The sequence below is a fragment of the Mirounga leonina genome, unplaced genomic scaffold (genome assembly GCF_011800145.1).
Source record: "Mirounga leonina isolate KUSES-001 unplaced genomic scaffold, KU_Mleo_1.0 Mir_174, whole genome shotgun sequence".
Classification (NCBI taxonomy): domain Eukaryota; kingdom Metazoa; phylum Chordata; class Mammalia; order Carnivora; family Phocidae; genus Mirounga; species Mirounga leonina.
Genome location: NW_023270451.1, coordinates 46,407,379 through 46,420,911, shown reverse-complemented (window position 1 = coordinate 46,420,911; position 13,533 = coordinate 46,407,379). Strand labels below are relative to the sequence as shown.

Below are 13,533 nucleotides of genomic sequence, written 5' to 3'. Positions count from 1 at the left end.
AAAGCATAGGGGGTTCTAAATAAGTGAGAATGCTGGGAGGGGCCTTCCACTGGCCTTAATTAATTTTTTAAAAAGTAAATTCATCACAGACAGTATCCTACCTATCATTGGTAATGGTTCATGTGTGACACAGTTCACAAATTTCAGGACAACATGGTTAAGAGATGTTTCAAAACATAAAAATAAGTAGGATATATTGCTAAGCTTCTCAGTAGATCAGCACTCTCTATCTCCGGTATTCTCAGCCAAGGCATGGTTGATTGGGTTGCCCCCAGCACATTCACCGTTACGGTATCTGTTACAAGGGCCTTGGAAATGTCACCAGAGACACTTGGACTCTTGAGGAAAGATAAAAGAGATAAAAGACCATGTTCTCCAAAGCAATCAGTGAGTCTGCACCCAAACATTCTCACCTCCCTAACTGGCAACAGGGAGTCCGCACTTGAACTACTATTTGGATAATGTGAAGTCAAGTCTTGCCCACCAGCATAAACCAAGAAATAAAGCACTTCCGTGCTGTTTGTTCATGTTCTTTGCTCCATGAATTGATGGAGAATCTGAACACTAGAGCTTTCCCTGTTACCTGCTAATTTAGAACGATCTGTTTCCTTTCCACTGCATTAGAAAATGAAAATTCAAGAGGTGAAAATAGAAACCAGATTCAAGAAAGAGGAGTGAGACAAAGAGGTACCTGGCAATCTGATACAGTACGCCTCTTGGGGGAAAGGTGTCTGGATCTCAAAGGCGGACTATCACAAAATGAGAGCAGAAGCAAGTCTATTTTTTGCCTAGGTCGCCACAGGGAACCAGTCTAACCTATTTACAAGTGGTCTCAGGAGAACTCTCTTTAAATAGATATCTTGTCACCATCCTTTTCGTCATCTTCCATGATCACTTTGGGTCTCTCGTCCCTGAGCAGTGTCACACCTGCAAAACAAAGCAACGATCTGCAATTAAGTGCCTCTAATGAAAATATTAGACAACCTTACAGTGTAGACATGGCACACAGGAGCATGGCAACCCAGACACCTCTTAGCATCTGCAAAGCTAAGTGTTAAAGGTGCCGCTAGAGTCAGGACGCTGGGTGCCTTCTTTGGCCTGCCCAGAGGAGCTGTGACTCAATGAGGCACCGCGCTGGTGACCAGGAGACACTCGACCTGGGAGTCAGAGGCAATGTTGACCTCCTGGTCTATGGTCTGCGTTTAAGTTAGCAGCACAGGAAGACAAAAAGCAAACAGGTTTTGGAATCCACTTGCTTTGGACCTCTCATTCTGCCACTCGCTCAGTCTGTGTTGGGCTAGTTAACACTTTCACACCTGAATTTTCTTGGATATAAAAGGCATGCACTGATACTTATGTAAAGGGTTATTGTGCCAGTTGAACAAGAAACACAGGCTCACACCTGTGAGCCCCGTGTCCGCTTCTCCTTTCACACGTGCTAATTCGGTTCCCCTTTGAAAAGAATGGGTCAGCAGCATGAAGCCAAAGTTAAATACATTTTTCTAACATCTGGGGAAAAGACTGAGCTGAGGCTCTGAACATGCCATTTCTAAATGTCAGGACTGGTGGATGATAAAGTTTACGTGGTTCAGAGCAAAAGGAGAAATTCAAGAAAGTGTAGTGAGTGCTCATTAAGTTCTGTGGCTACAATTTTAAAAAGTTGCTCTTTATTTTTATTTGATTTTCTTTTTGGGAGGATGAAAATATCCTTTCTTTTTGGGAATTTTAGGAGCATCAGATGGTTGGTGTTTTAGCAGCCTTACTAGGCAAAATTCAAAACTATCCCTATGTTGGGTTCCAATATATTTTGTGTTTTAAAAGTTTACTGGCCATTGAAATTCAGAAGCCTGAGCACAATTTTCTGGACTGATCAGCCCAGTTAAGACCATCCAAGGAGGGCTGGGTGGTTCTGCTCATCCTGTAAATTGTGAAGTAGGGTCATTTTAATAAAAAGACAAAGGAAGCTGTGATTCAAGGCGAGTCCTCCATGATTTTTGTCATCCACTCCAGCCAACCACCACTGCCTTGCATCTTCCCCACCTTCTCATAATTAGAGACTTTTCAGTTCATTAAGCATTTCATAAAGATCTAAACATGAGGGTAGAAAGCTGTGCACCACAAGAGGCCTTTCTACAACACTGGACTCCATTCAACAGCGGCAAATTAATGAAAACTATGTGTTGATCTTAATGACTATTCATTTGATTCAGTTCCTAGTTTGTTCATATGGGTTCTTTACCAATTAGCTGATATTTATTGGAGGAGAAAAACAATTTCTAGAGTCTGGTTGAAACTGAGGATTTTGCATAAATCACTTCTGAAACACAGTGGGTGATATTTTCTCTTCTACCAGCTGCAAGGAGGTTTAGATTTTTATTTGGAATTAAGGCTATCATGGTAGAAGAACAGAGAGTTAACTATGCTAAGCCCCCAAACTTTCTGTCCTGATTTCCTTGATATCTTTTCACATTAAGCCAAATTTGAGTTGATTCAAAGTGGGCAAGAGTGTTTAAATTCCCAGATCCCAGTTAAATTTCTGATTACTTGGGGTATCCTTGAAACTAGTCAGATGAGCATCTGGGCCAAAAAAAAAAAAAAAAAAAAAAGTCCTGGGATTTCAGGGAAGGGAGGAGCCTGTTTAGCCATCAAGGTCAGCCCTTTCCAAAGTAGGCTAGGCTTTCCAGAGGGACACGGGAGGTAATTTCAAGTGGAAAGTGAACTAGCATTTGTATTAGTATAGTTAAGCATTATTTTTAGTGTCTTATAATGAAAAATACATATGGTAGCTCATGAAAATCTTGATTTCATGGCTGTCACTGTTTAGGGTGAAGCTGAAATCAGTAGCTTCTGTGTCATCAATACATTTTTATTCTTGATGCTTCAGATCTTCGACTTTGTTCCTTTGAAGATGAATGAGGTTTGATAAACACGGATCTGTGGTTTAACCTAGTCCCGATCCTCTGTTCTCCTGTGGGAAGCAGAGGTGTGTCATTGAAGGAATGTACTCTAGAGCCTGGAACCTTTGCCTTCTTTGGTGGTCATTTAAATTTGAGCAAGTCACTTAACCTGTCTGAGCCTTGGTGTATTCATCTAAGAAACTGGAGAAAAAATAAATCCTATCTCCTTCAAGGGGTGACGCTGCCAGGTAAATGTAGACCAACATTCTTTGATGCTTCAGGCACACTTTTACATGAACCTTCATTAAAGCACATTTCACGTTGTAGGAATCATTGGAAAATACATCTATCCCCCCCCCCAAAACTTGAGGGTCTTAAAGGATATTCTAGCATCTAGTACAGGGCTTGGGGTACAGTAGGGATTTAGAAAATGTCAGTTCCTACCCTCCTACTCTCTGTGGAGGAGAGTTGATGGAACTTGGCTGCTTGTTAGAACGTGGTATTTTTTTTAAGGCCAAAGCTGTCAGTCCCAGGTCTCTAAGGGTCAACCAATTAGCCTTGTAACAAGCTATTTTAGGCCATGATCCCATTCAGAGCTGGTTACCTGCATGACAGATGTATGGGAGCTGGGGCTAAGATACCTCCTGTCCTGGCAAGCCACACCAGAGAGAACACTCTATTCCCAGAAGAGGTGTCACGTTCAAAGGACGCAACAGTCCCATTTCTCCAAGTACATTATTGAGCTTTGATCTCCAAATATTCATAGCTCATGGGCCAGTTTTCCAAGAGGCTTCTCTTCAATGCTCCCGGCCTCATGATTTTTACTTTCTCTGGTTCCCATTGCCACAGACCTTCACTAAAGACTTCTTTTTCTTTTAAGCAGGTCTTGGCTACTCAGATCTTACTAATCACAACCCAGTGCACCCTGCCATGTAGTCACCAAGATGGGTGGCCCTGGCAAATGTGGGCCAAGTTGGGAGCAAACCTTGGGTTGGCAAGGAAACCGGAGATGATTCCTCACTGAGGAGTTGCCTGGCAGTTGGAACCTGTCAGATAAGCTCATTAACCTAGGGGAATGAAGGTAGTTAGCAAGAGATTTAGAAGAGAGAGATAATCCTTGTCCAGTCTTCAGTTGCCAAGGGCTAATGAGAGGAGATGTCTCCAGAGTGCATTTGTCTGTGAGTTCCTCTCAACACCCTTATTAGAACCAGTATGAGTCTCTCTGAACATCTGCCAAAGGCTCTATCCTTATCAGCTTAACTAGCATTCCGACTACTGCCAAATCTTTAGATACTAAAAGGCTCTTCAAAAATAAAGTGCTTCAGCTAATATGCTAATAAAAGCTAGAATCATAGAACACCATCTATAATTGCAAATGCAACACAGAGATTTGCTGATTCAAGGAATTCCATAATATGTATAGAGTCCATGGATACACAGCCTCCCTCTCCAGCTCTGTGTATTTCGCCCTGTTTGAGAAACATTTTTTTTTATTCAACTAGGAACCTGCTCTCCTAAGATGTGGATATTGGGATGCAGGCAGCAACCATTGCCAGAGAAACAGGGCTCAACATTTTAGGAAGTCCCTTGAATCAGTAGGTTTATATGGAAAGGTAAAACACTGAGGCTAGGAAAATTCTCACCTTGAGAAACGGTTTAAGTAATCTCAAAGAATATCAGGTTGAAGGGAATGGAGAGGAACTGACATTTATTGAGGACTTTCAAAACACCAGGATCTGTGCTACGTGCTTTATGTGCTTTATTTAATTATGTTAACAATCCTGGGAGACAGATTTTATGGTCCTGCTTTCAGAGATGGATGGAATGAAGGAGGCTCTTTTGTTTGTACTAGATGCCCAGGGTCACAAAGCTAGAATGATCAGAACCAGATATCAAACTTAGACCTTTCTGACTGCAAAGCCCATGTTCAGTGCTGTGTGCTAAGGTGACTCTCTGCTCATAAATATTTTTGTTCCTCTACCAAGTCTTTCCCTAAGAGAACTTCAATAAAAAACAAATATAAGAATGGGTAAAAAATAGAGTCTCCTAATGGAGAATTTGGAATTGCAGAATTGTGATTTCCAAATAGAATATCAAATCAACAGATACTTACTGAGTATTGCTATATAAAAAGGACTGGACTAGATATCAAGGTCAATACCAGCACAGTTCTCATGAATTCATCAACTGTAAGTCAATGTTAAGAACAGCTACAATAATGGCAGCAAGAGCCATAAAGACCATACTGAAAGAGATGACAAAGTCTTGGTATTTGCATGCCCGTGTCTACTACAGAGTTAGTTCAGAATAGAAAAGATTCATTTTGGACTTGGAGGAGTCTGTTAGCAGAGACTCTGAGCTAGCTGAGTCTTCAAAGGTGACCGGAACCAGGACAGAGGCAGAAGTGCAGGAAATGTATGATGGGTTGGAGGATCAGTGCAGGTAGGAATGCATGCAGCTTATGAGAAGCATGTTTGAGGCAGTTCAGATCCAGCCAGTTGGTCTTCAGTCCATTTCTCCAGAGAAGTGCCTCCTCAGGCTCCATGCCTCCTTGCCTGGCTCTGCTCCACAGAAATCAGTAACCTTGTCTGTGCCCCTGACTGCCTATTCATGATGTCTTCTTCTGAGCCTTCTTTCAATTCTTTTCTTTATTAAATAAAATAATGGGGAAACATAGTTCTATAACAACAAGATCCCATCTCCCAAAGTGTCCCTTCTGGATTGCCATAGTGCCAAAACAGTGAAAAACTGCCCACAGGTGAGACAGACCTGGCCTAGAGCCCCAGCTCTGCCACATCATTGTGTTTGATCCTGAACATAATTTGGTCCATTTACCTGTCCACCTAATCATCCCATCATCAATCCAACCAATCAGCCAAGCAGCTATCCATCCATCACTGCCATCCACAGAAGACTTTAAGTTACTGAAATTCTCTTTCAGTTTCTTTACCTATAAAGGGAGTTAACAGCTACCTTTCTTGTGTTATTCAGCTGATTTTAAAAAATCCATGGGACATACCAAACTCAGTACCTAATATTTAGTAGGGTCTCAAGAAACAATAGTACATTTTCTTCTCTGCCACCACCCTCCAAATATCTCTAACACACACACAGACACACACACACAGACACACACTCAGTCTTATAATTTAATCATGAGTATATGTCTTATTCCCTAACCTCCACATAAAATTCTCAGGGACAAGGCTATATTTCACTATTTTGGCTACTGCATAGTCTGGGCTGTGCACAGAGTTCAGCAAGATTTTTGAGTTTGATTTGACACATATTAAGATAGCTCTCATGAAGATGATACTTTCAGGATTAAAAAAAAAGAAATCTTGCCATTTGCAATGACGTGGATGGAACTAGAGGGTATTATGCTAAGTGAAATAAGTCAATCAGAATGACAATCATCATATGATCACACTCATATGTGGAATTTAAGAAACAAAACAGAGCATCATAGGGGAAGAGAAGGAAAAATAAAACAAGACAAAATTAGAGAGGGAGATAAACCATAAGAGACTCTTAATCATAGAAAGCAAACTGAGGGTTGCTGGAGGGGAAGGGGGTGGGGTAACTGGGTGAGGGACACTAAGGAAGGCACATGATGTAATGAGCACTGGGTGTTATGTAAGACTGATGAATCATTGAACTCTACCTCTGAAACTAATAATACATTGTATGTTAATTAATTGAATTTAAATAAAAAAATAAAATAAATTAACATTTTTATTATGGGAGTTTTCATATTTTCATATATATATATAGAAAACCATATAATTAATACTTATTAACATTTTGTCATTTGTTTTATTTAATTGTCTTTATTTTTGAGTATTGTAAAGCAAATTCCCTGTAACGCTTCTTTATGTATCTCTAACACTAAAAGCTTTTTAAAACCATAACTAAAATGCCATTATCATACCTGACAAAATTAACAATAAATACTCAATTTCATCTAAGAAAAGAAATGATACTTTCAGGGATCGTTTCTGTAATTTGTTACTAAAGATAGCTCTCGCTATTTCTACATCTCTCTTTCTCTCCTTCTCTCTCTCTCTCTCTCTCTCTCGTTGAAGATTTGGTCAATACAGCCAGCCAGGTGTCTTGGGAGAATCAGCCATCAGTCGTAGGATGCATGATCCATGGAAGGCTGGGGAGGAGGATATGTCAACTCTTTTCAAGGACCCACTGACATTTCTATTTCATTGGCTCAGTGGATCTGACCAGTTCTGCTGAAGCATGAGGAATGCCCTGAACCTCCCCCAGCTCCCAGTCAGCCCTGAGGGAGCTGCCAGGGAAGGTAAGCCTGAAAGGCAGCAGTAAATGCTGCTCCCCCCACAGAGCGCTTCTGTGTGACACAGCTTGCTGGGCCAGGACAGAGGCCATGCCCGTGGCACCTCCAGATGGTAAGGTTCTTGACCTGGTCCCATCACCCCCTGCAAATGCCTTGCACCAGCCTTTTTACCTGCTGCAAAGGGGGACACGTGCAGGGCAGGTGTGTCTTTTCTCCTTGGTTTTTTCTGTTCCAGGTCAGTGTTATGAAGAGCTGGACTCACTTTGCCCTTTGGGTGTCTCTCTTGAATGTCATATCTTTTAAGTAATTGTTCTGAAAGGACACCTGCGTGGTTAGGGAAACAGAGGGAGAAACAGAGTCATATACATATATCCTGATACATAAGGACAATGCATGCATATTTGCACATATCCCTAGTGATGGTAGTCAGTATAGCTTTTCAAACTTATTTTAATAAAAGCTTTTTCTGTATTAGGAATTAGTATCTGTTGAGGTGACACAAAGGGTTTTGCATGCCTGATTTTATTTTAGCCTCACAAAACCCTGAGGAACTTAATATTACTGTCACTATCACCTATCTGAGGAAGGCGAGGCATGGAAAACATGGCCACAGTAACACAGCTCGTAGGGGTCCGAGCCAGGAAGCGAGCCCAGGTCTGTCCGCCTGCGGGGTCCATCCTCCTTAGAGCAGTGGATCATTTGCTGCTCTGCAAGCCACATGCTCTGCTCTTCAGGGACTTACCTGCCTTCTCACCTCTCCCACACGTGACATTTCTCTCCATCATTTACAAACTCTCTGACATCAGCCTCCTCTACACAACTTTCCACAATTCCCTGCCCAGGCTGAGCTCTCGGGGTCCTTATGGAAGGACCTCATTATGGCCTTACCACTTACTGCATATTTCAGCCATTTATGCACTTCCATTATTTCCTATAAAACTGACAGTTCCCTCTCAGGAAGCTCTGTGTTCTATTTGTTTTGTCTCCCTCCAAGTGGGTTGTGAGTGGCGAGGACACTAAATCAATGGCCCGGAGGGAAGGAGAAAAGGAAGTAAGAACAAACAAAACTTTGGGGAAGCAAGAGAGTCACACATCACACAGGAGGTTGTTATGGAGACACGGTAGCTGTTCCCCAAACCATTTTGCTTTTCTCCTGGGCACACACACCCCTGGGCGGCATCTCTCTGCCTCCCTTGCAGTCAGGTGAGGTTTGTGACTGAAGGACGTGATGTGGGCCACTTTCGGGTCTGCCAGTCTTCCAGTCTATTCTGCCCCACCCCCACCACCCCTCGTTACCCCTCATCCACATGCCTGCTGGATGCTAATGCTCATGGTGACTTTGAAAGCCACGTGCTGGTGATGTCCGAACCTCCATCAGCTGGAGTCCCTGAATTACCGTTTGGAGCAGAACCTGCCTCCCCAACTCGCACTACTGATGAGTGAAAAAAACCTTGTGTTGTGCCACTAAACATTTTGGAATTTATTTGATATAGCAGCTGGCCATACTGTAATGAAGACAGGTGCAGGGAGAGTACCAGTGATTTAAAAACACCCAAATATGTGAGGAAAAAGTTGTGAGACCAATGCGATCTAGTGGTAGAGGCCCCCCTTCACAGACGGGCAAACTGACCCCATTGTCCATTACCTGGTATAAAAGGTGGGATGTGCAGTGCTGGTGTATCTTTTCTCCTTGGCTTTTTTTGGTCTGACTCAACATTCTGGGCAACCTGTGCATTTTTTCCCTTTCTTGGCTTCTTTTTGAGATCACAGTCTTTAATGAACTGGTCTGAAAGGTCATCTGATGTTGATAGGATGCAAAGAAAAAAAAAGAATATAACATGAGTAAGGGTCACTCACAAACTGGTTGGTTTCCAAGTACTTGCAGAAGCCATTTGGTCTGAAAAGGAAAAGGATTTATATATTTTGGCCTAGCATACAGAAGACTTTCGTAGCCTTGCACAAATACATAGCATAAAACAGAAAACTGGGATAGTCTATAAAACTCCAAATGAAGAGAGCTCCAATGGCCAGATAATCAAAGCAAAGAAGAACTTTAAAATATAGTTAGGCAAGCCACAGAGTGGGTTTGAGTTGAATTTCTGATAGAATAGGTTTTCTTTGCTAACTGCTGTTTCTTAATTTTTGCTCAAGGCTTGCTCTCTTGAAGACTCCAGCCTTGTAATAAGGTTCTCCACAAATTCCTCACCTGCCTTCATTTCTGTGGCCAGCCAGATCGCGCTGACCATTCACACTTGCCTTCAGCATTGGCCTCTTCATCCACTTCCCCACTGGCAATCCAATTCTCCCATTTGCCCAGCCTCACTCCAGGTCCTCTTGTCCTCTTACTCAGCTCTTTACCTTCCTCAGTCTCCCGAGCTCATGAAGCTTGGATTCTACATCGTGTCCATCAGATGTCAGTGTGTGTGATGAGTCCAATCTGATCACTCCTTTCCCATGAAAATATGTTCTCTGCTCCATCTGACTCCTCAATGCTTTGGCTGATGGTGTGCTTCTTTGAGCGTCTCTGTCATTGTTCTAGACAATGACATTTGTTTATTCTATCAGGGTTTATCTCCTGCTCTTGACAGAGCCTTCTTGGAGATTAAGGATTATATCCTTTTGATAATTTTATTCTTAATTGCCTCTCCCTCCCGTAAATGCATTTTGAATGGATAAGTGGAGTGGACTGATCCAAGTTCAGTTGCTGACTCTGTCACTTGTTAGTTCTGAGAACTTGGGCCTTAATTTCTAGGAACTTTAATATTGTCTCAACTTTTAAAGTGGGGATAATTTTAAATCAGTGTGTGTGTGTGTGTGTGTGTGTGTATGACAGAGAGAGAGAGAGGGCTACGTTTGCTAATGTTGGTAAAGAAGTTGTTACATTTGATATATTTTAGATCTTCAAAAGAATGTTCACTCTGGTCATTGCTCAACCCCTAACCTTCCACAAAGTCCAAAGCAAAGCCCACCTTCCTGCCCTGTCTCCATAAGTCTTTCCCAGTCCTGGGTGTCCTTTCTCATTTTCTGGATATCCACAGGATTTTTGCTCGTGTAACACATTTTCTGCATATGTCTTCTCTGCCCCCTTTGATGACAGGTATCTTGTGTTTTTATCCCCTTACAGCAATTAATAAGTATTTGTTGAATGTATGCTTGAATGAATGAACTCAAGCATGTTATGTATAAGGAGAGAGTCTATTAGGGTTCAAAGAAGCCACAGACAATGAAGCTGTCTGTCTTCTCTGGAAACTCTCTATGGCCTGGTTACAGTCTTATACATCTACAACTGTGAATGCATTTGGGGAAATTCAGAGATTAATTGGAAATGTTCGGCCCCTTCTTCTTTTCCTTCCTCCCTTCTTTCTTTTTTCCTCTGTTCCTTTTTTTTTTTTTTTTTAAGATTTTATTTATTTATAAATAAATAAATAAAAGGGGGGAACAGCAGGAGAGGGAGAGGGAGAAGAAGGCTCCCGAAGAGCAGGGAGCCCGACTCAAGGCTGGATCCCAGGACCCTGGGATCCCCGAAGGCAGACGCTTAACCAACTGAGCAACCCAGGTGCCCCTCTCTCTGTTTCTTTTTATGTAAATATTCAGGTCAGTGTCTTTAAAACGTGGAGGATTAAATGTGTCAAACTTGTTCCCTTCAGTTTCGTGGGTCTAGACATAACCTGTGTCATTCATAATGTATTTATTCGACAAACACTGATGAAGCTCCTCCTCTATGCCAGGCCTTGGGCAAGATTCTAGGACTAAAAAGACAAATAAGAAATAGTCCTGCCTTTCAAGTTGCTATGGTCTATTGGGCTTTATGTCTGGATGGTCTTTTGTTTTAGAAAACACAATATACATGAGAAAACTACCATTAGAAATAGCTAGTGGGGCGCCTGGGTGGCTCAGTCGTTAAGCGTCTGCCTTCAGCTCGGGTCATGATCCCGGAGTCCTGGGATAGAGCCCCGCATCGGGCTCCCTGCTCCGTGGGAAGCCTGCTTCTCCCTCTCCCACTCCCCCTGCTTGCGTTCCCTCTCTTGCTGTGTCTCTCTCTGTCAAATAAATAAAACCTTAGAAAAAAAAAAAAGAAAGAAAGAAATAGCTAGTAACCACACATTATTATGCCTGCATCATCCAAAGATCACAGTACATAACCAAAAATCAAATAGCATCATTCCCTTCAGCCATATTTAATAGTAATAAATATTTCTTTTCACCTACAGGATTTGAATTATTCCATCCAATCATTTCAATTTAATAAAATTTATTGAGATCATACTGCATGTAAGGCACTGAACCATATGCTTTTAAGTTTACATATACAAAAAAACAGAGGTGAGAGGGAACTTTATTGAATACTTTTATATACCAGATGATTTCACATCCTTCTAGTGTATGGGAATGACCAACACCTTCTCTGATTCATCAATGCCTGTGTTTTACCAGTTGTTAAATATTCATAGCATATCCTAAACACACGATCTCATTTAGTTCTCACACTAAGCCCACAAGGAAGGTGTACAATTATCCCCAATTTGCCGATGAGGAAACAGATTTAGAAGGCCAGATGAAAGGCTAAAGGTCACATTCCTGGCAGATTATGGCATTAGGAGCAAGTTCAGGCTCTTGGGACCATGTTTCTTTTTTTCTTCTTTTTTTATTTAAAAAAATTATTTAAATTCAATTTCATATTATTCGTTTCAGGGGCAGAATTTAGTGATTCATCAGTTGCATACAACACCCAGTGTTCATTCCATCAAGGGCCCTCCTTAATGCCCATCACCCCATTATCCCATCCCCCCACCCCCTCCCCTATGTTTCTTAATGTCTAGCTGAAAATGCAATTTTAAAAATTTATTGCCACATAGCACAATTTCTCCCCATATCATACATACCATAGACATTTGCTGAATGAATAAATATTGCTCAGAATGAGTGCTGCCCAGCTGTGGGGGTCTCTGGAAGGACAGGCTGGATATGGACCAGTCATGGGTCACCATTCCAGCCCAGGATGAGACTCAGTGCACAGTACAGCAAGGCATTTGCTTCAGTTTTGACTTTTACTTCAATTGCACTTTTTCCCACTTTTGGAGAAATCCTGAACATAAACTATCTTGATGGCAAACGGGGAGAGGGGAGAGTCATAACCAGGCGAGATATAAACAAAGGCTATGAATATGCAAAAGGCCCATCCATCAAACGTCTGAGTGTCTCATTTTTAGAAATGGGTAGAGGCAGAAATGTTTCTGGTATTTTCATTACAAAGGTTATGCAAAAAGTCAGTTCTGGAAAGGAAACAGATTGACAATAAAGCAGAAAAAGGCTATTTAAAATTCTGTCTTGATAGGCAAAGAGAGGTATTTGAAATATTTTATTGGCCCTGCACATGGGGTGTAAGTGTGCTGGCAAATACTAGAAACAAGCTCTGTTGCCACATTCCACTTATTGCCTCAAAAACGCTCTGCCTGGGACTCGGTCAGACCCGAAAAAGAGGACAATGCCTCTTCTCTCTTTTTGTAACTCTAATGAACCTCTCTCCGTGCCTCCGCTAATATTTACACGGCAGACCCCACAGAGTCATGGCTATTTGCCTGTCCATCTGGTGTTGGCTGTCACCAGAAGGTACACACGATCGGGTTTCAGGGGGCCTCCCTTTGACTTGCAGAGAATGGCAGAGCCCCTTCCTTTCTGACTTCCACTACTGACATTCACGCTGGGGCTTTTACCTAAGTGGTCACAACGAGGGTCTAGCTTGTCCAGTCTGTCTTCTGGGAGCTCCAATGGCTGCATTTGTTCAGTGGACATCATCGAAGGAGGTGTTTCTTGGGCAGCACTAGGGAAGCATAAGAAACAAGGCCATTAGTGTGTCTTCTGTTCATTTGTTCACTTACGAAATGAGTATATTCACTTACTATTACATTCTCAATTTAATCCTATTTTTCAAATCTGCTTCTTTTATTACCTACTAGAAGCTCTAACTTAAGATTTAAGTCAAAATAAATGAAACACACACACACACACACACACGGATTTATTGATAATTGCCGTGCATCAAATGTTCAATATTTATCTTCTTTCAGAAGCACTGTGGGAGTTTCAGAACGAATACTTATCAATTCTGAATTAGAAATGAGTTAGCTGAGAATTACAGAAACTCTTGATTAAATCTTGTCTGTATTTTCTGTTGAGTTCTGCAAAATAGGATTATGCCTACTTTGCAGATGAAGAAACCAAGGATCAGAAAATACAATTCATTCATTTAGTCACACAATTATTAAATAGCCAAGATCCAAATTTTTAAACAGCCTGGATCTAAATCCAGTTCTGAAGACTTCCAGTAGACAC

At 41.7% G+C, this 13,533-nt stretch overlaps 1 protein-coding gene across 1 annotated transcript; it reads right to left on the bottom strand.

The window, feature by feature from the left end:
* Positions 1–847: 847 nt before the first annotated feature.
* PPP1R17 (protein phosphatase 1 regulatory subunit 17) lies at positions 848–12,996 on the bottom strand. Its single transcript, XM_035021442.1, has 4 exons — positions 12,915–12,996; positions 8,846–8,998; positions 7,372–7,524; positions 848–927 (listed from the first exon to the last, which is right to left on the bottom strand). Exons 1-4 carry the CDS (start codon positions 12,994–12,996, stop codon positions 848–850), a joined length of 468 nt encoding a protein of 155 aa, XP_034877333.1.
* Between the last annotated feature and the right edge of the window lie 537 nt (positions 12,997–13,533).